General features: G+C 41.0%; 1 protein-coding gene across 1 annotated transcript in view; it reads left to right on the top strand.

Annotated features, from left to right (window-relative positions):
* kcnh3 (potassium voltage-gated channel, subfamily H (eag-related), member 3) overlaps positions 1–26,028 on the top strand; it is a 202,148-nt gene that overhangs the window by 160,065 nt on the left and 16,055 nt on the right. Inside the window, exons 7-11 of the mRNA XM_085383670.1 lie at positions 2,132–2,289; positions 3,477–3,678; positions 15,961–16,335; positions 19,001–19,200; positions 20,110–20,359. Coding sequence (XP_085239796.1) covers positions 2,132–2,289; positions 3,477–3,678; positions 15,961–16,335; positions 19,001–19,200; positions 20,110–20,359 — 1,185 coding nt within the window. The remainder of the gene's footprint in view (positions 1–2,131; positions 2,290–3,476; positions 3,679–15,960; positions 16,336–19,000; positions 19,201–20,109; positions 20,360–26,028) is intronic.

The raw sequence follows: 26,028 nt of genomic DNA, 5'->3' as shown, positions 1-26,028 counted from the left end.
ATGGGAAGTTAGTCAAACAGCCTTTGTCTGATAGGCATGTGACTCCTAATAGAAGTTCTCATTATAAAAGTTCTGTTCAAGTTTTTAATGATGAATGTTGCAGGGAAAAGGATATGAGCCATTCCACAATAAGCCATTACATCTGATTGTTAAGTCATTTCCCAGAAAACAACAGGCCTCTTTGTCCTCGGTCATGTCCACCCTAACTGCAGGAAACTTACATGAGTGCTCTTCAGCGGACGATTTGTGTTAATGGGAAAGAGTGAACACAAGCTCTCCATCAATAAACTTTCGTAATGAAATTACACGAGCCACCCGCAGTTAAATGTCTGACTCCTGTCAGTCGATATCCCATTTATTAGGACTAATAGGCCGTGCCTATTTATTGATACATTCACCAGCAAACAATAGTGGATTGAAATAGTCTGCCGGGACACCTTTTATTCATTCATTTCGTTCCTTAATACCATGCAGTAAAATTAAAATCATAGAGCAAACATTGAAGAGCTAATCATGACTGTTTGTCTTTTTTTTATTGTCGTGTTGTCCTCGTCTGTTTTTTTTTTCAGCAAGCTTCAAAGCCTTGGCTCTTTGAATAGGATCATATCATACTTTGAAGGACTGGGTGGTGCAGTTGCTGCGTTTAGCTGTATGTTGTGGTTCTTCTGGAAGCAAGTCATCAGAAACCATCTTGAAATTCCCCTGGTTGTTCAAAATGCCCTACAGCTAGAAAATCACTTACCCTGAGAGAGTGAGCTAGTTTCTATTGCACTTTGCTGATGTCCGTTCAATTAAGCTTAAGCAATTTAGCTTTCACAAATATCTTATGAGTAATTTGTCTAAATTGAAAACAAGCAATAACTATATATATATACGGTACTATATACTATATCATGTTTTTATTTTTTTAGACCTCTGTTACAGACTGGCAATTTGTCCAGGGTGTACCCACCTCCCGCCCTATAGTAGCTGGATGGATCCCTCTAATAAACAGTCTGATTATATTCTCACATTGCATGAGAGTTTATTCATTAAGCATCCAAGTCCAACAATATTAGAGCTACTTTATCAGTCAGAGGTGAGCTTCAGTTACTCATCTACCTGTTTTACAGCCTCCTTAGTGTATTAACACCTGAGGTAACAGCAGACTGACAGCCTACACTAACTGCAGATGAACAGCAGACAGAGATGACTCTGGGGTTAAACTTGAGAAAATACATATTATTTTTATTATTATTTAAATGCGAATTATTGGTCTGTTTTTTATTCCTGATTTATTGCCAAGTTATGATATTGTTTAAATATGTGAAAATATATTGTGCGCAAAAATGTTTTGACACACAAACCTGCCAGCCACCCTCAGCTGTTAGGAGGAAATGCTGGGTGTGGCTATTTATGTCTTTAATCCACTATAGATGGATTATGCACTTGAACTGTGAGGGGTATAAAACCGGACATATAGTGGTGGTGTTTTAAAAACTGTACCTTTAAAAATAAACAACTAATGACCATCTGAATCTGGTGTGTTAAAAAAAAAACTATCCCTGTAATGGAAGCATCTCAAACTGTATCAACACACTTTTATTTCAAAAACATGATGAAAACTACCATAAAAGTATCTTTACCCCAAGACATTTACATTTGGGGCTATAGAGCCACATTGATTCTGGACTAGCTCTCAACTCCACTGTAAACTAAAAGTGATTTTTGCTCACAATAAAGGGGAACGGAGCTTTTAATATCAGGTAGCAACAACTGGTTGTCGCTGACAGAGGTGGGACCAAGTCATTGTTTTGCAAGTCTCAAGTCAAGTCTCAAGTAATGTCAGGCAGAGTCGAGTCTCAAGTCACTGGTGTAAAAGTCCAAGTCAAGTCACAAGTCTGAAACTTTGAATTTCGAGTCCAAGTCATGTGACTCGAGTCCACACCTCTGGTTGCTGACATCCCAGTAAAGATACCCCTTTGAAAAAAAAGTGCATAAATTGTTTTTTAATACTGTGTTGTTATTTTTATTTAAAGTAACCCATGCATGCTGTGTGTATATGACTCATTGAAAAGTAGCTGTGCGTTTACCATGCATCACTGTAATTTAAGTGACACTTGATTGCTGCTGTTGTTGTTGTCCTCTGCAGACATATTGCTGAACTTTCGAACTACATTTGTGAGCACGTCGGGTCAGGTCGTCTACGACGCCCGCTCCATCTGCGTTCACTACGTTACCACCTGGCTCTTTGTTGATCTCATTGCCGCCCTGCCCTTTGACCTGCTGTATGCTTTCAATGTCAGCGTGGTGAGTCTCCCCTGTGTCTTACTGTGTGTGTGTGTTTCTGTCTGTTGACATTTGTGTGTGACCACACCAACAGAACCAAGAATCAAACAGTGTGAGTGTGACAAATCAGCCTACATAATTTAAACTAGGGCTGCTCGATTATGGCAAAAATGATTATCACGATTATTTTCACTGAAATTGAGATCACGATTATTTGACGATATTTATTTAACAATAACAATGTGTTGAATAATGACTTTAAAGATTGTCAAAAAAGATAATATAAAATAGTGTGCAAATACTGATAACAGTGCAAATGTTTGCAATATAAAAAATAAATGAAAAATGTAAACATCTATGTTTAGTGAACTTTGCAGTGTTGCTCTGTGGTGCAGCTACGACACTGTAGCAAAGTTTACACACTATGTCTACTTGATCCACGTCTGACTCCGCGAACCCATAATGTTTCCACACCACTGAAGTTTTTTTTACCTCTCTTTTCAATCAACGGCAGTCACTCTCCTCTCCAAATAACTTCTGCTTAGCTTTCCGAGCTTCCCTCGGGTCCTCTTAATTGTTGTGACACGTTCGAAACGCAGAGAGGTGCGCTCGATTTGCCACACGGAGCAGCGCAAGAGTAAAGCACGAGGGAGGGGCTAATAATCGGCTCAGTCATTTTTAATGATCGTTGAAAGCCCAGATCGTAATTTAGATTAAAATTCAATTAATTGAGCAGCCCTAATTTAAACCCCAATAGTAAAGTTAAATATTTGAATACTGACATGTGTTCAGTTTCCATTCATTTTCAGCACTAACACGGTGAAGGAAGTGAGCTTTGTTTTTAAAGGGAACATGAATGCATAATGTAACAAGCTCCCATGTGAATTCACCACATCAACACCAACATGTCTCATGACGGTCCACACACTGCATGTCTCACAAACAAAAAAAGATGAACTGATTACACACGCACATATATACACATATATATTTGTATATAAAGATTAAAAATGTTTGATTTCATGTGAGTGAATCCATTAAAGCTCCAACTTTTGAGTAAAACTACCAACTGTTTGAACAAATGATGTGTATTATATACAGTATCCCACATTACTGAGTGTCAACCTTTCTTAATGATTCATTTGATTTAAGAAATACAGTGAATGAAATATTGCCAGAGCGCTGAGATTGCCTGTATCTCTGTGCAGTACTTTGGCGTCCACCTGTTGAAGACAGTCCGGCTTCTTCGGTTACTGCGGCTGCTGCAGAAGCTGGAGCGCTACTCACAGTACAGTGCTGTGGTCTTGACCCTGCTGATGTCCATGTTCGCCCTGCTGGCCCACTGGATGGCGTGTGTCTGGTACTTCATAGGTCGAAGGGAGATTGAGAGCCAAGGATCATCAGACATAGGTTAGTTCGCCCTTTTTTCATCTCTAGAAAGCATCTGTGTAGATTAACTCAGTCACTGTTTTGCTCAAGTTTAATTTTTGTGTTAGGTGTACGTTTCTGTGTTGTATTACTTTGTACTTCTACTCTATTAAATTTCATTGGACTTCCTGACTTGTTCAACTAGTTATGTCACGATTGTGAGTGTTGGGGTCGTTATTCAAAAAACCGTAATGTATCACATAGTACTTGTTAGATTTATTAAAAAATAATAATGCAGTATGTCACATAATGACTAGTTAACAATATGAGCCTAAGGGTAGAGTCCCACACACTCACACAATCCTTTATCCTAATGGGGACCCACATGCAATTTTACTTTTAGTGTTGATGTATGAAAAACACAGAGCAAAGGGACTTCGCAGAGATTACCACAGTGATTGGACTTTAGAAACATGTGCAGTGCTGTGAAAAAAAAGTATTGGTGCTCTTCCTGATTTCTTGTATTTTACTAGATTTGTCACAGTCACAGATCATCAAATACATTTTAATATTACACAAAGATAACACAAGTGTATACAAAATGCACTTTTAAATTATGACTTATTAAGGAAGCAACGTTACCCAAACCTACCTGGCCCTAAGTAAAAAGGTAATTACCCTTTAAACATAATAACTGATAACTGATTGTGCCACTCCTGATAGTAAGAACTGTAAACAAGTGTTTCTCATAACAGTCATTAGTCTTTCACGTCACAGAATTGTTTAAAGTACTCGGGGCGATCGTGGCTCAAGAGTTGGCAGTTTGTCTTGTAATCGGAAGGTTGCCGGTTCGAGCCCCGGATTGGTCGTTGTGTCCTTGGGCAAGACACTTCACCTACTGCCTACTGGTGTTGGGCAGAGGGGCTGATGGCGCGATATAGCATCCTCACTTCTGTCAATCTGCCAGCTGTGGCTACAACTGTAGCTTGCCTCCACCAATGTGAGAGTGAATGAATAGTGGAAAGCGCTTTTTTGGGTCTCGAAAAGCACTATATAAATGCAATCACCAGCAATCACCAGTCACCAGATCTCAGTGGATGTGCAAACAAGAAATCTTCAGCACCTGTGTGATGCTGTCATGTCAACATGAACCAAACTCTCAGAGGAATACCTCCAGGTCGTTACTGAGCCTATGCCATGAAGAGACAAGTTCTGAAGACAAAAGTGGTCCAACCCAACCGTACTTAATAATTGTTCCATTTGTTTACACATACCTTTGATGGTAAGTTGAGGGTGTGATGTTACAGCCATGTATTAAAAATAGAATATTACTGCAACAAGATGAGCAAGCTCAAAGATATATACTCAGAAAAACAGAGATATGAAAAAGCAAACTGTATTGGTAATGGTAAAGAACGGTTCCTCCATCTGTAGATGGTAAACTGGTTATTACAGTGCTTTTCTACTCATGCGCTACATAATGTAGTAGCGGCTGTGGCTTAGGTGGTAGAGCAGGTCACCTACTAACTGGAAGGTTGGTGGTTTGATCCCAGTCTGCCAAATATCCTTGGGCAAGATACTAACCCCATGTTGCTCTCTGATGCATCCATCAGAGTATGAGGTGTGATGAGGTCCAGCTTTGCAAATTGAAACCTGGCTGTTCCAGTCTGCAAATATTCTTGGGCAAGATACTAACCCAGAATTTCCCCGCGAAGCATCCATCAGAGTGCGAATGTTAGGCAGAAAGCTTTTAAATGTAGAAAAAAAGTGCATAAATGAATGGGTAACTGAGGCATGTTGTATGTTGTTGAGAAAAAGCACTATAGAAGAAGCAGTCCATTTCCCAGCTCAGTACTTTCTGACTACCCTTTTCACTCTGATGAACACTGGAGCAGCCATGGGTCAAACCACCAATCCTCCCAATAGAAAATGACCTGCTGTACCTCCTGAGCCACAGCCATCCAATGTCTTAAGCCTTTACATTTAGCTGTTTGTAACACCAACCACTGACAGTTGCCTTGGGTAGGCAGAGGCAGGCTAGCTGTCTCTAGGGTGTGTGTCTCTAGGGTACTAGGGTAACCAGCAGACATGGAATCCTCTAATTTTAACGTTGTACAAGAAAGATAAAGTATATTTATTCTTTATCTCAGACAGGGAAGCTGCTTTTACGATAATATTCACTTGATGCCATGGTGTTAATCAGGCTGGAAAAATTCTCCCTGAAGCAAGTTAACGGCCCATTTCCTGTTTGTGGAGAGCTTTCAGTGACAGTTTTTAACTGTCATTACATGTTTCACACACATAATGACAATTGTGCTCTACTCAATTACACTGTAAGCATTGTCCTCAGGAGATTATTCTAGGCTTCCCAAATGGAAATTTAAATAAGATCTTGTCTCATTGTTTATCCACTTTGCAGTAATGACAAAGAAAAATCTAAATTCATCCTCATTCAACTTTAACTATTTGAGCACTCACCTAACTTGTCTTGCTCCAAAGTATACCTATCCATTGTAAAGCAATAACAGTAATATTGTATTAGGAAGAAAGGCACAGAGGCAGTTATGCAGAAATACGACTGTGTGTGCCTTCGTTTTCAGCACGACCGATGCTTTTAATAAAACACAGAAACTTGAATCCCACGGGCGACGTGAAACCCCGGCTTGCAATCTGATAAACTTGTGAAGATGTACAGACAGACTGGCAGTTTCCAAGGGTAAGGGGATCAAACTGTAATTTTTCCAACTCTGACTGGGGGCAAAGACCGAGTTGTTTGTGTGTGTGTGTGTGTGTGTGTGTGTGTGTGTGTGTGTGTGTGTGTGTGTGTGTGTGTGTGTGTGTGTGTGTGTGTGTGTGTGTCTTTCGTTTTGTTTTCTAAGCATCACACAGACACACACAAACAGACATTATGTATAAAATCCTGCAAACTGGCTGGGGACCTTGCTCTGGTTAGTATTGTCCTCATTTTCTCATTTCTTCCTCCCTCCTTATCTTTCTGAGTGATTCTTACCAACCTACCTGCACTTATCTTTTCAGCATAAGGACAAACAGTAACATTGTGGTCAGTTCATGTCATCAGCCTCTCCACTCACTATTCAGACAGACAGAGTCTGTCAGTCTGACCTTTATGTGACACCAACTGTGATTCACAATAGAGCACTGGTATCAGCATGTACATACACTGGATTACTCTGTCAGTCAGTCAGCTGGAATTTAGGAAACCCCCACTTTTTGTTTGCAACTCTCTCAATAATTGATGGACAGTTGAGCCATGTCTGTCCCTATAGCCTGAGGTGGAGCAGCAGTCACCACACACACAAACAAAAGCTAGTTTACAGAAAACAAGGATGATGATATGGGTTGGCAGAGAGTATGCTATATGCTTCAGAGAAGTCTATAGGTTTTAGAAGAAGCTTGTGATGAATTAATTTAGGTCCTTTGCCACTATGGGAGCTAAATGTTGCACCCTTTCAGGATGTTGTACTAAATGTGCTAAAATTTCAGTTAGGTACTTGCAAAGCTGTCTCCAGCAGTTATTTTTCATTCTGCTCTTCTGGTAATGAGGTCCCAGACCAGAACCACACATACACTATCACATGCTGCGTATGGAACCAAGAGTCTTCTTTTTATTTTGGGCTAGCTGTGGCTCAGGAGCTGTGGCTCATGCTCTGATGCACCATCAGAGCATGAATCTATGTGAGTGTTACATAGAAAGCACTTGAATGAAGCATGCTTTATAAAGTGCTCTGGTCCATTTACCATAATGTATGATATTTTATACTGTCTATGGTCTCAACAGCCACTAGAAAAATCACAATGTCTGTCCTGCTGTAACTCCTTTAATTAGTGTTAACTTGATCCGTCATTCTCTCTCGGTGGATCTCAGTCTGCAGATGTTGCTTGACATTGACCAAGGGCCACATGGTTATGGCCAGACTGGGCATCTCCAAGACATGGGCTCATCCAGGGTGAGCAGCTGCTAATAGCGGTTGCAGAAGGAAAACGTATGGAACAGCCCAAGGATGATGAGTGCTGTGCTGGAACTAATCTGTCCCGCAGCACTCCAACTTGCAGCTTAAAAGACTCAAGATTGAAAGGATGAAGTTCCCACCAAAAGGATAAAGTTCCCAGAGTGGAAAGGCAGCTTTTGACTGGGTAGGAGACAGAAGTTCAGGACCACAGACAGCTCACTAGTTCTGTCAGCTCTGGTAGAAGGTGAGAGGAAATCAGGACCTTGGACAGTGGCTGATAAGCTCTAATTGAACACTTTTGTTTCCACCAGAAAGCCTCCACTTATATTCCTCATTCAGAATCTTGGCTGAAGAACAAACAAACACTTGTCCTTGTATGCATGTCGACTGGTTACAATAAACACAACTATAAGGAAGTCAAAAGATGTCCACTACCTAGGCTTATGATAGTAATGGCTTCCATGTTCCTTTCCATGTGGTAAAAATACTTATGCATGCAAAGTAATGTCTTACCATTCCCCCAGTTTGGCAGAGGTTAAGTTGAGCTAATGACAAAGTAATTAGGAAACTACTCAGGTGTTAAATCCTCTAATGTGGTTGTTTTAGCTGCCTCACTGAGACTCTGCTCACAGCTCAATTGTCACTTCTGCTTATTTACTCTGACAGGCTGGTCTCCCTGCCTGACAACCAACACACACACACACACACACACACACACACACACACACACACACACACACACACACACACACACGCAGACACAAACACACACACACAGAAGGTCAAAGCTTCTTTTCATGATTTCGTGTGATGCCAGAGATCAATGAATAGATGCATCCATGTTGTATTATTTATATTCCCTGTCTTGCTGTATTTCTTTCTTTCGACTCTGCTGTCAGCGGCTCAGCTGGGTTTCACTGGTCCACTCATTCACTTGCAAATGCTTTTTTTTCAATAATTTATCCTTCACTTCCTTTCTCCTTCCCCTTACATTCATTTATCGATTTCCTCCTTCCTTTTACTTACTTTTGGCCTTTGTAGCCGAGTCGCTTTTGAGCCATATATATATATATACACATATACACACATGTGTATATATACACATATACACACATGTGTATATATATACACATATACACACATGTGTATATATATACATATACACACATGTGTATAAAAAAAAAAAAACACCCAGCACGCCCCTGCGGGCGGTTTATCCTTCAAGCTCGGGTCCTCTACCAGAGGCCTGGGAGCTTGAGGGTCCTGCGCAGTATCTTAGCTGTTCCCAGGACTGCGCTCTTCTGGACAGAGATCTCCGATGTTTTTCCCGGGATCTGCTGGAGCCACTCGCCTATCTTGGGAGTCACCGCACCTAGTGCTCCGATTACCACGGGGACCACCGTTACCTTCACCCTCCACATCCTCTTGAGCTCTTCTCTGAGCCCTTGGTATTTCTCCAGCTTCTCGTGTTCCTTCTTCCTGATATTGCTGTCATTCGGAACCGCTACATCGATCACTATGGCCGTCTTCTTCTGTTTGTCTACCACCACTATGTCCGGTTGGTTAGCCACCACCATTTTGTCCGTCTGTATCTGGAAGTCCCACAGGATCTTAGCTCGGTCATTCTCCACCACCCTTGGGGGCATCTCCCATTTTGACCTCGGGACTTCCAGGTTATACTCCGCACAGATGTTCCTGTACACTATGCCGGCCACTTGGTTATGGCGTTCCATGTATGCCTTGCCTGCTAGCATCTTGCACCCTGTGTATATGTATATATGTATATATATGTGTATATATTAAATATATACACATATATATATATATGTATACACACATATATATATATATGTATACACACATGTGTATTGTTGCGTCTGGTTCAGTTTGGGTAAGAAGGAAAAACAGCCGAGTGCGTGTAGGTGACAAACATAGTGATTTTATTGCACACTTCTAAGACAGAAGCATGGGAAGACAAGCGTACAGCCACAGATCTCCAAAGAGTGGACCGTTCCCCATCCTTATATAACCCATGATGACATCACACAGTTAGACCTTACTGGAAATGATAAGTCTCCCCATAGTCCAAAGTTCTCCTTATACAAACATCAGATGATACTTTAGAGAAAGAGAAGTGTATGACATGTCATGTTGTGCAGTTCTATGAGCCTGTGTGTCCAACTAGAGAATGTCCTGACATGACCTCCCTGTGTAAATAAGGGTGAACGTGCGTGTTTACATAACTCTCTATGTGCATGTTCTGATGTAGGCCTGCAAATGAATTAGAACAAGGTCCTGCTGGACCCTCCAGTTATGGACGGTGAATACAATGCTGTGGGTACCATTTGAGACTTGATTACAATGATGATAACATGCATACATTAATCTTTACTCAGATTACCATAGATATAAAACAAAGATTATACTGTCATCAGATTCCACAATGGTAAATGATTAATGTTTGATACTTCTAATTATAACTGTGATCATAAGAATACAAAATAAAATATCTCCTGGTCACATTCCTCCTCTTTGGGCTGGCTTGCCAGCCCAACTCACACCAGGATTTGTCTCCAAACCAAACAAACACGTTATGACACTTATCAACCCCAACACCTCCGTTGTTTTCCAATTTTCCCACAACCCAGCTGTTCTCTTAGCTTCAGACTCGAGTTTCAGCCTGTCACGCTTCAGGCCCCTTTACCACCTCCTCTTGGAGTGAAGAAACGCCCTCGGATTCTTCTTTCTTCGACTTCCGGGGTTAGACCACCCTTCAGTCGTTACACAGATCTGGGGATTATTCTGCCCCACTTTCAAACAAAGATCTGTGTGTTTGTTGTCCGTTGTCACCGCCGTGTCCCCCTTTTTGCCAAAAGCCTCTCGAACCTCGTTGGTCTCTGGTGTTCCTAGGTTTCGCCAACCCCTTCCTGGTTATCGCTGTGGTTATGGGATCCATCTTCTCAAGGAGCCCCAAGGCCATGACACTTGACCCCAGTTGCTGTGCAGGGTCCCCATATCTCCGTGTCCCCGTCTGGTGTCTGTTCCCTTCTCTGCAAGAGACAGAAAGCCAACACCTCTCCTGCGCTGGCTCTCCTAACCTAATGTTGTTGACTTTGTTTATTCCAATCCTATGCCATGCTTATGTGTGTAAGCGTGCATGCACTTAACCCTCTGCACGTGAAGTCAATAGCTCCAATATATCAATCCGATCCGTTGTCGGATGAAGCTTTTGACCTTCACAGACTAAGTGCCAGCTCCTTATAAGCACATTTGCAATGTGTGTATAAAAATGAACAACAGACCTCAAACAAATTGGGCATTCTTAATTCCAACTTGAGTGTAGTACTCAGTTTCTGATCATCTAATTATACTTCTCACTGGTCCCCTAAATTGTCTAAAAAACTTTTAATTTGCCACACCTAAATTATTAAAACACAAACCAAATCATAGACCCCCTATATAGCTTTTGCCTTTATGAACCTGAGCACAATTCTATAATGAGCAACAACCTGCAATACGTACCAAAAATCTTCATGGTCACACCTGCAATTAAAGATCAAATGCACTTTATACCTGTTTTAATTCTTCCTTATATAGAACCTCCTCAGTGTCAGGTTAGTTTTAATTAGTCTCAATTAATTGTTCTAGTTGTATTTTGCAATTCAGCTAAAAAGCAAACCTGTTAAAGTAAACAGCTTATTTACAACCACCTGCAAATCATAAGAGTAATAAAAGATTCAGCACAACAGACAAGTGTCATGTTCAGGATTTCTCTGATCATTAAATCACTATTATTGCCACAATTTGTTTTATTCACCCTTTGGGCAATGTTACTCCACTTGTGTATCCCTACCAAGAGCTCCCTAATTGGCCAGTTAGTGAGCTCTGTCAAACTGTCCCCAAATTAGTTATTTGTTATTATTACTTGTTTTCATGTCACTTGTTTGTTTTCTACTGCACCCTCCTCACACATTCTTAACAAAGCAAAGCAAACATTAGCAGCCCATCCACATTCCAGAGGTGCTATAAAAAGATTTCCTGTAAAAAGAATCACACATAAATTCATCCACCCTCTTGTTCTATCTCGGTGGAGGTGGTTAACCTTAAGTCATAGTCAAGTCTTGTCAGCTTTTACCAGTCAGTCCGTTTGTTTTATTTCCAGTCTTTCATCCATTCATTCATTCATCCATTTTTCTTTCTTTGCTGATAGCGGAAACCATCGCCGCATTTAGATTTCTGCCCTCAGCAAAATGAGCTCATTTCAAAAAGAAAAAGAAGAACTTGAGATCGGATTACCTCGCTGAATCCTTTTTTGGGCAGGGACTCTCATTTTCTAATTGTCCCCATAAGTGGTTTCCTCCAGAGCCAATTTCAATGCGGAGAAACTCACTTACAACAATTTTCTCGCCGACGTGTAACGCTTGTAATTTCCGATGTGCAGATCTGCTTAAAGAAAAGATTCACAAACAAAAATCAGTGCACTGTCCAAAATATAAAACAAAATAAAATAAAAGATAACAAAAACAAAAATACCAACGCCCGGGTCTTAGGACTTGTCACTGAATATTCCTCCCATCAATAAAAATACCAACCTAAACCTACACAGAGTCAAATCAACTCCACCTCAACCTTTTCATATTCCTAAACCTATATGTTTTGCATTCGTGAAACAAAATAGAACCGTTTCCATATTAAGTAATTTGAGCTCTTGAAATGTTTTAATTCTCTTAATTCTGCCAGTTTATTTCAACACTTATTCAATGACTTTTATTCAACTGCTACTTGGTCACTCAAATTTTACCTGTTCAAATTGCCTAGGGTTCAACAAAGTCTAGATCCCCGTTATCATGAAACTTGAACGGGTGTACGATGATTTACTTACAGTAATTTAGAATCATCACTCAACCTAGCTCTACTACTGGCACTGCGTGACTTTTCTCACACTGGAAACCAGAATTTAGTACAGAACTTTAATACCTCAGGCAATCGTGTTCAAGGGCTGCCCCCCCTTTCTCTTCTTCTTTGTCCGTGTGTTCCTCCTTTTATTAAGTCTCCATCACAATGATGTGGCGCTCTGAAATAAGACTCACACTGTTAATTCATCGTTTTCACTCTGCACCACTACTCAGGCTGTTTTCTTTTCTTTTTAGTGTACAGTAAACAATTGAGTCGAGGCCTTAAGCCCCAGATATCTCGCACGGGCATCGTTTTCATAACCAAACCGCTCTGGACTCTGCTCCCCAGACCACACAAATGCCCTCTGGGCTTATTATTGTAACAGATTCTGTATTTGGATTTGTTGTGTGCAGCATTGAGCCTTTGTCAGTAAAGCATTCTTCATTGCAGCAGCTGGAGCATTGTGTATCACTTCTTAGTGAATTAAATCAACATTTTGATTTTAGTGCATGGGTATGTATCAGTTTTCACTCCTTCAACGAGTGCATAAGTGTTCATGTGTGTGTTTCTCTTCATTCTAAGTCGGCGCATGCAGAAGTGTGTGTTTGTGTGTTGGTGTATGTTTGTGTTCATCACCTTCCTGTTCTGTAGTTTAGGTAAACCAGCGGCCTGAAACATGCCCTGGGGTCCTCCCCTCCTCTTTGGGTCTGTTTTCATCCGTTGTTGCAGCTGCCTACATCTTCTCCTTGTAACTTGACCCTTTTGCTTCTGTAGCTCTTTCAGGGTTTACTCCTGCTGTTGGAGCTTTGCGTCAAGTCTGACGACCTCCTGCTCCAGCAAGCTTCCGCCTGATTACAAGTCCTGTATGTGGGACTCCAAGTCTGACTGATGAGTTCAATTAGCAGCCAGCTCCTCCGGAGCCATGCTCAATTTCTGGCAAAAACCTCAGAGTCTTTTCCTTCCACGTCAGATCGGAGTCTATTTATGTTGTCCTTACTCTCCCCCGTGTAGTGAAACGGGCTTTTTAGGTTTAGTGCTCTCCGTCTCTGCTGCATGAGATCGCTTTTTTTGCAGCACTGTTGACATCCTCAAGTTGTTGTTGTGAGTCCAGCTGCTGTGGCCTTCAGGGGTCAAAGGGTCAAAGATGGTCGCGGAGAGGGCAACGATGGTAGAGGGGAGGGTAGGAGTTCAGGTCAGCTTCGGCTTTCAGAAAAAACAAAAACAAAACAAAACAAAACAGGCGAACAGGAAAATGATGTTGTGTTGGCTGTGCTGTGTTGGCTGTGTTATCCCGAGAGGGGAGAAACAACGAGGTCTCCTTTCCCCCCCTTTTTTTTTTTGTTTTTTCTCACCACATAATCAACTCATAACCCCTCAAGTTGACAGGACAACACAGGTACGTGTTAAAATTCTTAAGATCCTGTTTAGAAACCTAAAAAGGAATTTTCTACCATTCAGTAGTCATTTGTCTTAAACAATCAACAAAAACATATCCCAATTTAACCACTAAATTTGTCGTATCCTCACTTAATCATCAGACCAGTGTCTTTGTCTTTTCACGTTAAGTTGTCGTCCTGCAACCCAGAGAGTCTATTTGTCAGTAGTGGATAAACTATATCATTTAAAAACAGGTGTATGTTAAGTGTCGCTACTTTAATCTTCCATGTACGTGCACATGTATGTAAGCTGTTTCTTCATTGCATGTATGGGTGCGTCTGTATATAGAATGGAATAGAATAGAATTCCACTTTATTGTCATTGCACATGCACAGGTACAGGGCAACGAAATGCAGTGTATGGGTTAATTTAACTTCTTCTCAAATGAGGCATTTCTCTAACACGCACATGTGTCTGTTCCTCACACTTCTCATACCTTTCTCTGGTTGTGTGTGGTTTTATTTGCTTCAGTCATTTACCAGGAACATCTTTTCCTTTTCTCCATGTCTTCCGCCAGAGGTTAACACTGGTGAGATTCAGGGACACAGCACCCAGAGCAGTTCAGCGAGAAAAACCTGCCTAAAACTATATTCTCTCTTTTTTTTTTTTTTTTTTTTTCGGGAGGGGTGGGGACAACTCTGGTGTCCAGCCGTGAATTTTTAGCCAAAGCTTGGCCTGTCTTCTGCTGCCGTACTCAGGTTTCCAGGTTAAGAAAAAACACCTGTATGAAGACACTAAACATACATTTAGTATTTGTATAAACATAACTGCCTAAATTATTGAACTCTTGAGGAGGGTTGATTTCAGAATCAGAATCAAAATCAAAAACTTTATAGTCATTGTCATGAGACCAACGAAATTAAGAATGGTCCCCGATCATTGCATCATCCCTAGCAATATCAAAATATAAACAAAACAATAAAATTCAATAAATAAAATAGATAGAATACTTAACATATATATATGTTAAGTATTCTATATATATATATATACATATACACACATATATATATATATATATATATATATATATATATATATATATATATATATATATATATATATATATGTGTATATGTATATGTATATATATATATATACATATACACACATATATATATATATATATATATATATGTGTGTATATGTATATATGTATATGTATATATATATATATATATACACATATATATATACATATACATATATATATACTTTTTGTCAAAGATTTTGTCAGTGTTCCCAGATTAGAAGGACAACTTTTGATTTGGTTCAGCCACTTCAGTCTGCTCTGCTTGAAGGTGAGGGGAAATCAGGACCTTGGACAGCAGCTGATAAGCTACACTTGAACACTTTTGCTGCCACCAGAAAGGCTCCACTCATATTTCTCACACAATAAATAAGTTGTCATCTGTCTAGGCTTGTGTAAGTCTGCTCATTTTCTTATACACTGATGAGTCTAATAGGGAATATGTATATATATCAATGCTGTGTGAACTATGTCTGTGTCCAAACCAGACATTTTACTATGTCGTTAAAAATATCTCTTTTGACGGCATTTACACTTCTCAAAAAAGGGACAACAAATGGCTGGAAAAGTTTTTTGTTTTTTTTTAAACCCAACAACATCTGAAGGACCATTTTGCAATTAAATAGATTAACTGGCAATATGTCTGTAATATGGGTATAAAAAAAGAAAAGCAGAGCTTCTATGAATTAAAAATGGGCAGAATTTCCGCAATTTGCAACGAAATGCATTTACAAATTGTAGAAAAACTTTAGAATATTTTTTCTCTACATAAAAAGTCAGTTTCATTCTAGTTGATGTTTGTTCAGGAAACTTAGGAGGTGGAACGTACGGGATGTACAGTACAGTGGTGCAGTACATCCCTAGAACAACGTCTAGTTTTGTACTTTTAAAGTGTAACAGAATGAAGGTGATAAAGATATCAGCTGAGTGCAGTTGAGCTGAATAAAAATACTTTTATAATTCATTGTATTCTCTCACTCTTTGTCTCAGGTTGGCTCCATGAACTGGCCAAACGTCTGGGTACCCCGTATTTCCCCGCTGCCCTGACAACGCTGTTCCCCTCCACGGTCAGCAGCATTCCAGCCGACAGCAGTCAGTGGAACGTGTCTGGGTCAGAGGTCGCAGGGCAAGGAACCTGGAATTCTAGCCAGTATTACGGGAATGTTTCAGGAAGCGAGACTGCATCTGGGACAGCTGGTGGGAGTGGGAGTTTCAGTGTGCTGGACGGCGGGCCATCAATGCGCAGCAGCTATGTGACCTCCCTCTATTTTGCTCTGAGCAGTCTGACCAGTGTAGGGTTTGGAAATGTGTCAGCCAACACAGACTCAGAGAAGATCTTCTCCATCTGCACCATGCTCATAGGAGGTAAGGAATGTGTGCACACATCTTAGTGCTTCCTCTCAGAGTTTGAAGCTCTTATTCTCCTCTCAGCCTGAAGTACTCGTTCAGCTCTTTTTCAGGTGTGGGTGAGTCATAAACAAACAGCTGCACACATTTTGTTCCATCCCTGGTTTCAAAAGTGTTTCTTTTTTTCAGTAAAACATAATAGATTATCAAACTTGTATGCAAATCCTCTCACTCACTGTCTCATTACTCTCATTTTCCAGATTGAAAGGTTTCATTACTTGCTTGGCCATGAAATTCTTTTGTTGTTCTCAAGATGCATCACAAGTACTGAGCAGATTTAAATGAAAATTTTGATTCAAAGAAGCAAGTGATGGTGCATAAAAACACTTGCTAAATTTATGATTTATGAGGATTTTTTGCCTTTTTGTCATAAACTATTACAATGACTGTCTCTTTCTTATTCTTGATTCCATTTTTGTTTGAGCCTGTTGAACGGTTGTACATGGGCTCAATAGTGGATCTACTCTAGCTTAATCACAGATGAAAGATGTGTTCGACTTACAGTGTGCTACTTGTTTGAACTCTGTGTTCTTATGCGTGTCCTCTTTGGCCACAATGAAGAGAACTGAATGTTCACGAAGAGAGCAATAAATGAAGAATCGGGAAAGAAATGGAGTCACTGGAAAGGTTATCACGAGAGAAATGCAGCAATTTATGGGCAGAGGACACAATAATGTGTGCAGATGTCTCAGACACACACACACACACACACATTTCTTTTTAGTGGGTTAAACCTTGACATTAACCATAACTACTCACATGCAGTTGTGCAAGTAAATACTGAAAGACACATACAGACACACACACTCAGCTAATAGGTGGGAAAACACATTCTGCAGACAGCTGATAGAATCTGTGTCCAACAGTCGTCCAAGAAAGAAAAATGAAATCTATATTTCCCAGTCGAGTGAAAGCAACACTGTAACTTTAACAAAGGCTGATTTAAGTGTGCATATGTACTCTGAACCAATGATGTCTGCATGTATCTCGTAGATGGCAGGAGAACGCTTAATGTAAGAGTTACAGGGAGTTTTAGCTACTGTCATGGTAAATGGTAAATGGACTGATTCTTATATAGCGCTTTTCTACTCTCCCGGAGTACTCAAAGCACTGTATACAACATGCAATCAGATCATCAAAGTACTTTTTCCACCACCGTGTGGCCCGTTTGTTGCAACAGCAAGTAGGCATTTGTTCATTCTTATTTTCAAAGAGTTCTGCTACAGCAGCACCTTAGACAGCACACTTTGACTGTGTGATGGAGGTTAATATGTGCATTTTGCTAATTATGGAAATGTCATAACTTCTCCATCTGCCTACAGTAGCATGAATCTGCCTTTACTTTACCTATGCCATCCTAAAGGAGGACATGTCTATACACAATCAGGAACAACTTACTTTAAAATTACCCTTTTGCTCTGGATGCGGTCTTTATCCTTCAAACTTGGGTCCTCTACTTAGGAGTCCTGTACCGTATTGTTACTGCTCCTAGGACTGCGCTCTTCTGGACACAGATCTCTGATATTGTTCCTGAGATCTGTGTCCAGATGAACCACTTGCTCAGTTTGGGGTCACTGCCCTGAGTAACTCGGAGATCACTGTTGCCTTCACCTTCATATTCTCTAGTTCCTCTCAGCCCTTGGTATTTCTCAAGATTCCTGTGTTCCTAGTTCCTGATGTTGTTATCACTTGTTATACCCACTCATCTATCACTACAGCTGTCGTCCACCATTATAATTGTCCTGTTGGTATCTGGAAGTCCCACAGCATTGGTTATTCTCAACCACCCTAGAGATCATATTCCATTTTGACCTTGCTTTGATTGCTAGCATCCTAGCTCCTTTGTTAAAGGAGATTGCTGTTAGATTGAATGTAACAGCAGTGAGAGTTGACCACAGCTTCATTAATCTCTATAATGTTTTCCTTAAACATAGTTTAATGTTCTCTCGTGGTAAGCTGCTGCACACAGATACTATGAGCTATAACTTAGAGATAATTCAGCCTTTTAAAAACCCAGTTTCTTTATAAAATGAAGCCATTAGTCTGGCTGTCAGTGGACCGTGTAAGTGTCCCCGTGGTCTGACTGCTGTTTCAGCAGCTTTTCAAACTGCTTTTAGGAAGAGAAACTGCTGTGTGGCTCCCTCAGGAAAAGTGCATTATGAAACGATTCCAGTCTTTGGAGATAGCTGCTGGTTAGCTGTGCTCACATTAAGACCAAACCTGTGTGTGTGGCACTGTTGAACAAATATGCTCACACTGGAGTTGGAGCTGTTTTGGGGTTTGTTTGGAATAATAATTTAGTTGTCATTGATTAGAAATAAAAGGTTTTCTGAACAGTGGGATTATTTTTCAGCAGTGTGTTACTGACATTCTGTGAACACCGTAATCTACTCTCGGCAGTGCTTCACAGTGGTTTTAGAGCAGCTAAGTCCTTCTAAGCCCTGTGCTTTTTAACTTCTCAGGGCTTATAAAGACATCCCATGAAGCTTCCTGCTGCACAGAAGTATTATGGGACTTTAATGAGGTCTTTTCTAGAAAGAAGCCAATCGAGCCGCAGTAATTAATTCTGTATCAAACTAGAAGCGCACCGAGAACAATAAAGAAACCTTTCCTCTGTGTCCAGCACTGATGCATGCAGTTGTGTTTGGCAACGTGACAGCCATCATCCAGAGAATGTACTCGCGCCGCTCGCTTTACCACACCCGCACCAAGGACCTGAAGGACTTCATCAGAGTCCATCGGTTGCCCAAAGCTTTAGAGCAGCGCATGCTGGAGTGTTTCCAAACTATGTGGTCGGTCAACAACGGGATCGACGTTAGTGAGGTGAGAAGCTGCTGTTTATGTTGCACTGCTTTATAGCCTGTTCTCCAGAGTGAAAGCTCAAAGATGCTCTCCACTAAACAGCTTCACTGTTCAGAGGAACCAGAGTTCAGCACTGGACGTCTTGTTGTCTGCTGGAAGTTTTATCTACACCTTGAGTTGAGAACAGGGTCCAGTGTACAGCTTGAGATGAAAGCCTGCTCTGAGAATACAATTAGGTCGAATCATTTCTTGCACAAAAACATTTCTTTGTGGTTTAGCCTCTTATACTCCACAAGAGTGGATTTTAAATCAAACTGACTGAGGTGCAGACTTTCAGCTTGAAATGAACACAACACGTTTTACATAAACTTTAGTGAGAATTGTTTAAGAATTACAACCATTTTTACGCATTGTCACTGAGAAGTTTGCCAGCTAAGCTCCCAGTTCTTACACCTAAGCGACACTTTAACACGTCGGTGGTAAAGCTGTGAGCTACAGAAACAGAATAGCATAGAGGTCACCAGTGCTTTTAGGTGTCAAATCTGGAACTTTTCTCTGACTTTAATTTTAAGATTTTCTCAATCATAAATAAATCAGGATTATTGGAAGGATCTATTTATATGTTGCAGCTTGAAAAGATTTGCCCAAGGCAAGTAAATATGCTAAAATTAAGTGCCTGATATACCACGAGCAACCCTGAGTAATGTAAAAAAAAAAAAAGAGTAGTCCTAGATTATTTCATCATGTCTTACAAGCTTCTCTGATCTTGCATGTGGTTTGAAATGCCCACTGAGTACTTTAAACTCTCTGTGAGGTTATCACATTTTTACATTTGGAGAGGCTCTTCAAGCCTGCGGCAAAGGGTTATTTTTTGTATAAAACTATATGGAAGTAAAGACCAGCTGTTCAGTGTGAACTTTCACTTCACAGCTTCTGAAAGACTTCCCAGATGAGCTGAGGGCTGATATCGCCATGCACCTGAACAAGGAGCTGCTCCAGCTGCCTCTGTTTGAGTCAGCCAGCAGGGGCTGCCTGCGTTCCCTCTCCCTCATCATCAAGACCTCCTTCTGCGCTCCAGGGGAGTTCCTCATCCGGCAGGGAGACGCCTTGCAGGCTATCTATTTCGTCTGCTCAGGTTCCATGGAGGTCCTGAAAGACAACACTGTGCTGGCTATCCTAGGTAAGTCAGAGAAACAGTAAAGTTCTCTTAAGCAGAGAACACGATGTCCTGTCAGTGTGTTCCAGGATAACAACATTTCTCAGTCAAGTTGCCAAACTGCAAAAAAAAAAAAGGATCACACGGTTACTTAATTAAACTAAAATGCAATTAGGATCTTTGTTGTTTGAAGGAAGGACACAGATCTGAGTGAGAACTACACTGGACACCCTCGGCTCTGACAGACAATTATCTTTGAAACTGAGATTTGGAGGATGTGAGATGATCTGCGGGACATCGTGCTGAATATTAAACGAAGGGGGAGAATGGTTCATTTGAGAATGTGCCGGCTGAATGTGTGCCTGTGTTAATATTAAGTGCTGCTAACGAAGTATGGACTTCAGAGGGGGAAAGAGAGATCATCTCTCAGTTCAGTGATTACAGTTAAAATAATTTCACAGTGCTGGCTCAGACCTGCAGAGCAACCTGGTCTGGAGTGTCTAATGGAAATTAAAATTGATGATGGTGAAAAAGGAGAAGGAAGGCAGGACATAAAACGGGTGTGTGTTTGTGTGTGCGTGTGTGTGTAATATTCAAACAAAGGGGAAGACGAGGCTGAAGGCGAGCTGATAAAGAGCAGCTGTTTATGCTCTGCTGCTTTAAAGAGACGTTTCCAAGCTTGATACAAGCCGAGAGAGTAATGATTTCCCACAGTGTTGATCCTGTGAGCTCGACAGAATAATCTTCTATTTACTGTGAGCAGAGATGAAACAGGTCTTACACTGTATGCACCTATAACCAAACTAATGAATGGATGGATGGATGGATGGATGGATGGATGGATGGATGGATGGATGGATGAATGAGGGTTTTTGTTGGCAGTTTGGCACTTCTGTTTTAATCTTTGTGCTGTCAGTTAATGTAATGAATCTAAGAATCAGATGAGGCTGGAGAACTTTATTCCTTACATGGCAAAATGTAGGAAAAACCTCTGCAGTGAAGGAATCTTGAGGCTCTGTAATGCAACGGAGGGAATTTTGCTGGCAAGGAAGAGAAGCTACAGTTTTCAATAGTTGGTCCAACTGTTACACACATTTATAAATCCCTTTTCTATGCAGCACACATATGCACACAACATATATGGTTATGGTTCTGAACAACAACACCAAGCCAGTGTTTGTAGGCAGCATAGTGAAACTCAGTGAGGCCTACCTCGGCCAACGAGTTTGTTCTGTTTGTTACACTGCACTGCCAAAAGTATTCGCTTTTCTACCTTCACACACATATGAACTTTAATGGCATCCTATTTTTGTTCCATAGGGTTTAATGTACCATATTTTTCGGACCATAAGGCGCACCGGATTATAAGGCACATTAAACAAAACAGTCAGATAAGTCAAACTTTACTCAACTCATTCTTCTTGCTTCCTCCACTTCCTCATCTTTTCTCACTGTTGCTCTGCCATCACAGAATCTCTGTGCTGCATCACTGATATGTCACTGAAACACAGACCCGCTCACACACGTGTGTCTCCTACCTGGTCATGTTAAATCCAGAGGTGCATGACAACACCAAAGCACACGCCAGCAGCTGTGTTTCACTCTTCACACAGGTGAGAGCGGCGACCACAAAGCGGCGGTGAGGCATAAACAGAGAGGCACACATACGGTATGCATAATAATGTTGGCTGATGTCTATAACAGGTATAGTCTGTGGCCTATGATAGTGAACATTGTTGGGGTCATTACTAAAAAAGAAAATAGTTCAGTTACTGGGTAACAGAGCGTAAGATGAATTTTCTGGCTAGAATCCCACACGCTGACACAAATCACTGGGGACAGTTTTAGTGTTTACTATGAATAGCAAAGGTGCAAACCAGCCCAAAGAGCACAGGCTCAAATGCACACTGCAGTTCTACAAGCCTCACGGCTCATCAGATGCTTTGGTTACCTGCAGAAAATCAAGCTTTTGGCTCCTTGGCCATGGGCAGCATGCACTATGGATCTGGGGTTTCTCACTACTAGACTTGAGTTGGCATCTGTCTTTGCACATACTTACACATACTGCTGATGTCAGCAGTGGATAGGTGCCGATTTCCGCTTCACATCCGTGTCTTTTTGTGCAATAAAAATAAAATGAATGATCGTGTCGACCCTCTTCTGAACTTGCAGACCTGCACATGACTTGAACACAAGTGTCTGATTTAATCTCTTTTGGTTACTGAATTCAGTACAGTAATGTGTTACTTGAGCGAGTGGGGATTGCAGTTTTTGTCGCAATTTTTTTTTTAGCCATGGAGGTTGGTGTCTGAGAGAAGCGGGTTTTCACAAGACACACAGCTCTTTTGGAAAACATGTTTCTTTCAGCCAGTTTACATGATCAACATAAGTACTTATGAGACTCCAAAATGTTTAGTGGTGATTAAATCGTTGGCAGAGCTTGAACTTTAAACAGCTTGTTTGAACGAGAGGATGAACTGAGGAGCTGCTCAGAAATTGAATTAGCGATTAGTAGGTCCCTTTTAATTTGAAACTATTACACATCCTGACAGTAGCTCAGCTCTGCTGGCGTGTTCAGGAGAGTGACTGGAGCTTCTACTCACACACTTGAGTTATTACAGTTTTTCTCAAATGCTAAAACACATTTCACAAACGTTACCACCAGGTCCCCCAATGTCCAAACACAACACCCTTCTCTAAAGCTACATAAACACAACCACACCTTCCCACTGCAAAACTCAAACTCCCACACCAAGAGAGCAGCTCGAAGCTGTCAAAACTATAAACACTATACACAGCATTACACACTACAGCAAAACAATTGAAAACACAATGCTCAATTTGTGAGAAGGTTCTTTGTTTCATAACTGCCAATGCATATTTTAGAAACTATACAGTAACGGATCGTCGTAGATCTCTGCAGAGGATTAGGCATTTAGATTTGTGAGTTTCATATGAGTAGTATAAATCTATAGAAAATCCTGCATGTACGTACACTACTGTAACACAACTCAATGCAAAAACAGAATCTATTGCACACAACAGTAATCTTGAAAACATGAACAGGGTGTGAAGTTTTTTTATTTACGTTATTCACACCACACACACACACCACAATCACTGTGCGGCATCATGTCGCTGAGCTGTTGCTCGCATCTCGTCCGTAATGATGGTACGAGGTTGTCTTGCTCTCCCTCCTGGACCTTCTCCTCTCCCATGTTGGCCTTCTCCTCTTCCTCGTTGGTCGCTCCTCTTCCTCCTCTCATTTGAACTCCTCTTCCTCATTGGCCTGCTCCTCTTCTTCCAGGGCCAGCTCTTCTCCCTCCTCTGCATCAAATTCCTCTTCCCCTGACTCTGCCTTCATCCATTGTGTTTGTTTGGAACCTTCAGCATACTGTGCACTCTGAACTTGCTTTTACATGTGGGTACAGCATTAGCAACAAGTGTCTTCAATTTTGAGTCATTGTGTGTAGTGAATGACGCCAGGTGTGTTCCCTGTGTTCAAAGATTGGTGACTGTGGCAAGCATTTTGCATCACATGGGCTTTCATTTGAGGATATGAGCAGAGTTGTTTTGCAACATGTGTTTTAGCAAGGAAAAATGTGTTTAGATTTATGAGTACAGAGGGTTGTGTTTTGTGAATTGTGTCTTCATGTGACATGTGTTTATGGTACTGGAATATGGTGGCTACATTTAGTAAATGTGTTTAGACTACTGGTCATTTGGGTTACAGGATTGGCTTTTGTGTTTTAACATTTGAGAAAAACTGTAACCTCCCACAACAGGGGAGCAGTGACATTTTCCTTGCAAGCCAGTAACACCTCCACCTCAGAGTTTAACTTCTCACAGGCACCTGAAAAGCAAAAACCCTTCAGAATCTCACCGTGATTCGTTTATGGTTCCACGATTTATGTTCGAGAGTGCAACTATCAAGGTTCCCACACATCACAGAAATCTTATAAACATTTGAAAGATTTAAAAAAATGATTTGAAGAAGCATGGCAAGTAATAGGCTATCTTGAAATAGGTATGAAGGTGCATCAAAGTTGATTAATGTTGCTGTATGAGCTGTCATGGGTGTTAGTAGCTTTCAAAATATTTTTTGTCAGATGTCTTCACTGACAGCCAAAAGCTGTAATTAGAGCGTGGTGCAGGGTGAATACTGTGGGTGTCTTGGAGCGAATTTTTTCTTACTAGCCACATGCCAGTAAGAAAACATAAGTATGAGCTTGGTATACAGTATTACCTCAGACTCTTCCAAATGAGAAATGTGGTTCGGAAATGTTCTTCAGTCCTTGCTGTTGCGGCCGGTTCTGGGTGTGCTGTGTAGGAAGGCACAAACTCTTTGCCAACAAAGTTGTGACTCTGTGGAAATTGTGAAACAGAATGCAGCAATTGGCAAATGTTTTAAACCCTATTTGTAACTGAGAGAGTGCAGAGAAAACACAACAAATGTTTTTTTGCTGCCAAAACAGTCCTGACCTATTGAGACATGGACTCCACCAGAACGTGTGCTGTTTTATCTGACTGATGGTAGCGACAGGTCCTGTAAGTCCTGTAAGCTGTGAGGGCCCTCATGGATTGTTCGTCCAACACATCCCACAGATGCTTGATTGGAGTGAGATCTAAGGAATTTGGAGGCCATGTCAGCACCTCAAACTCATAGTTATGCTCCTCCTCATTTCTGAACCAGTCTGCTACTTTGTGGCAGGGTGCATTATCCTGCTGAAAGTGGCCACAGCCATCAGGGAGTACCGTTTCTATGAAATGATGTACAGCAGCGGTCCCCAACCTTTTTTGCGGAACGGACCGGTTTAATGTCCGACAATATTTTCATGGACCGGCCTTTGAGGTGTCGCAGATAAATACAGCAAAATAAAATGATACGGCCGAGACAAAAACTGTGGTATTCTGTAAGTATCATAATAAGTTTTAACATTAATGGTGCCTCTAGATGTGCATGCTGTTAGAGTGAAGCCATAACAGGTGCTGGCTTTTTATGCTAAAAACGATTTAGGTTGGAGAGTCCAGCGTCCATGATTTTTCCAGTTGAATTTCAGATTGTGACTAGTCAGCCCACAGAGCGGTTTGGTCCTCACCTCAGTTCACTCTCCACATGTCTAAATGTAGCGCCCAGCACCCGAAGTAATTGTAAAGGATGTAACTGCAAACAAAAGAGCTGAGAAACAAAGTCACACATAAGAAAACACAAAGATGTAACCTTTCTAATACTGTTTGTGTTTGTGCACCAGTGTGTGTGCGCACATGCAGTGTGAGTGCATGTTAGTCTCTGGGGATGTGAAGGCAGAAGCCTAATATTAAACAGGGCTGAATTTGCAGACACAGTGTGGGTGGAAACCCAAATAGTCATGCTCTGCACCTTTACCACAGACATGAATATCACAACCACCAGTGTACCATTACATCCTATGTTTCCAGCTTAATACAATTCACACTTCATTTATTCTTTCATATTCCTTCATTAGGAAAGCACTGAGACTGCTTTTTTCTTTCTTTTTTACTTTAATCTTTTATTTTTTCTGGTCTGTGTGACGTGAAAGCTGCACTGGTGGACTGTTAGTTCATGTCAGTTTAGCAGCTTGCACACGTGCAGTGAGGATGGAAGATCAGACTGATAGGTATGGGCATGAGTTTCTTTAATGCCATTTGCAGTGACAGCCATTCATCCATTT

The sequence above is a fragment of the Rhamphochromis longiceps genome, linkage group LG16, assembly GCF_057381845.1.
Source record: "Rhamphochromis longiceps isolate RC_006_pf linkage group LG16, R_longiceps_female_GT1.1, whole genome shotgun sequence".
Taxonomy (NCBI): Eukaryota; Metazoa; Chordata; class Actinopteri; order Cichliformes; family Cichlidae; genus Rhamphochromis; species Rhamphochromis longiceps.
Note: the sequence above shows the minus strand (reverse complement) of the source record. Positions and strands in the feature narration are given on the sequence as shown.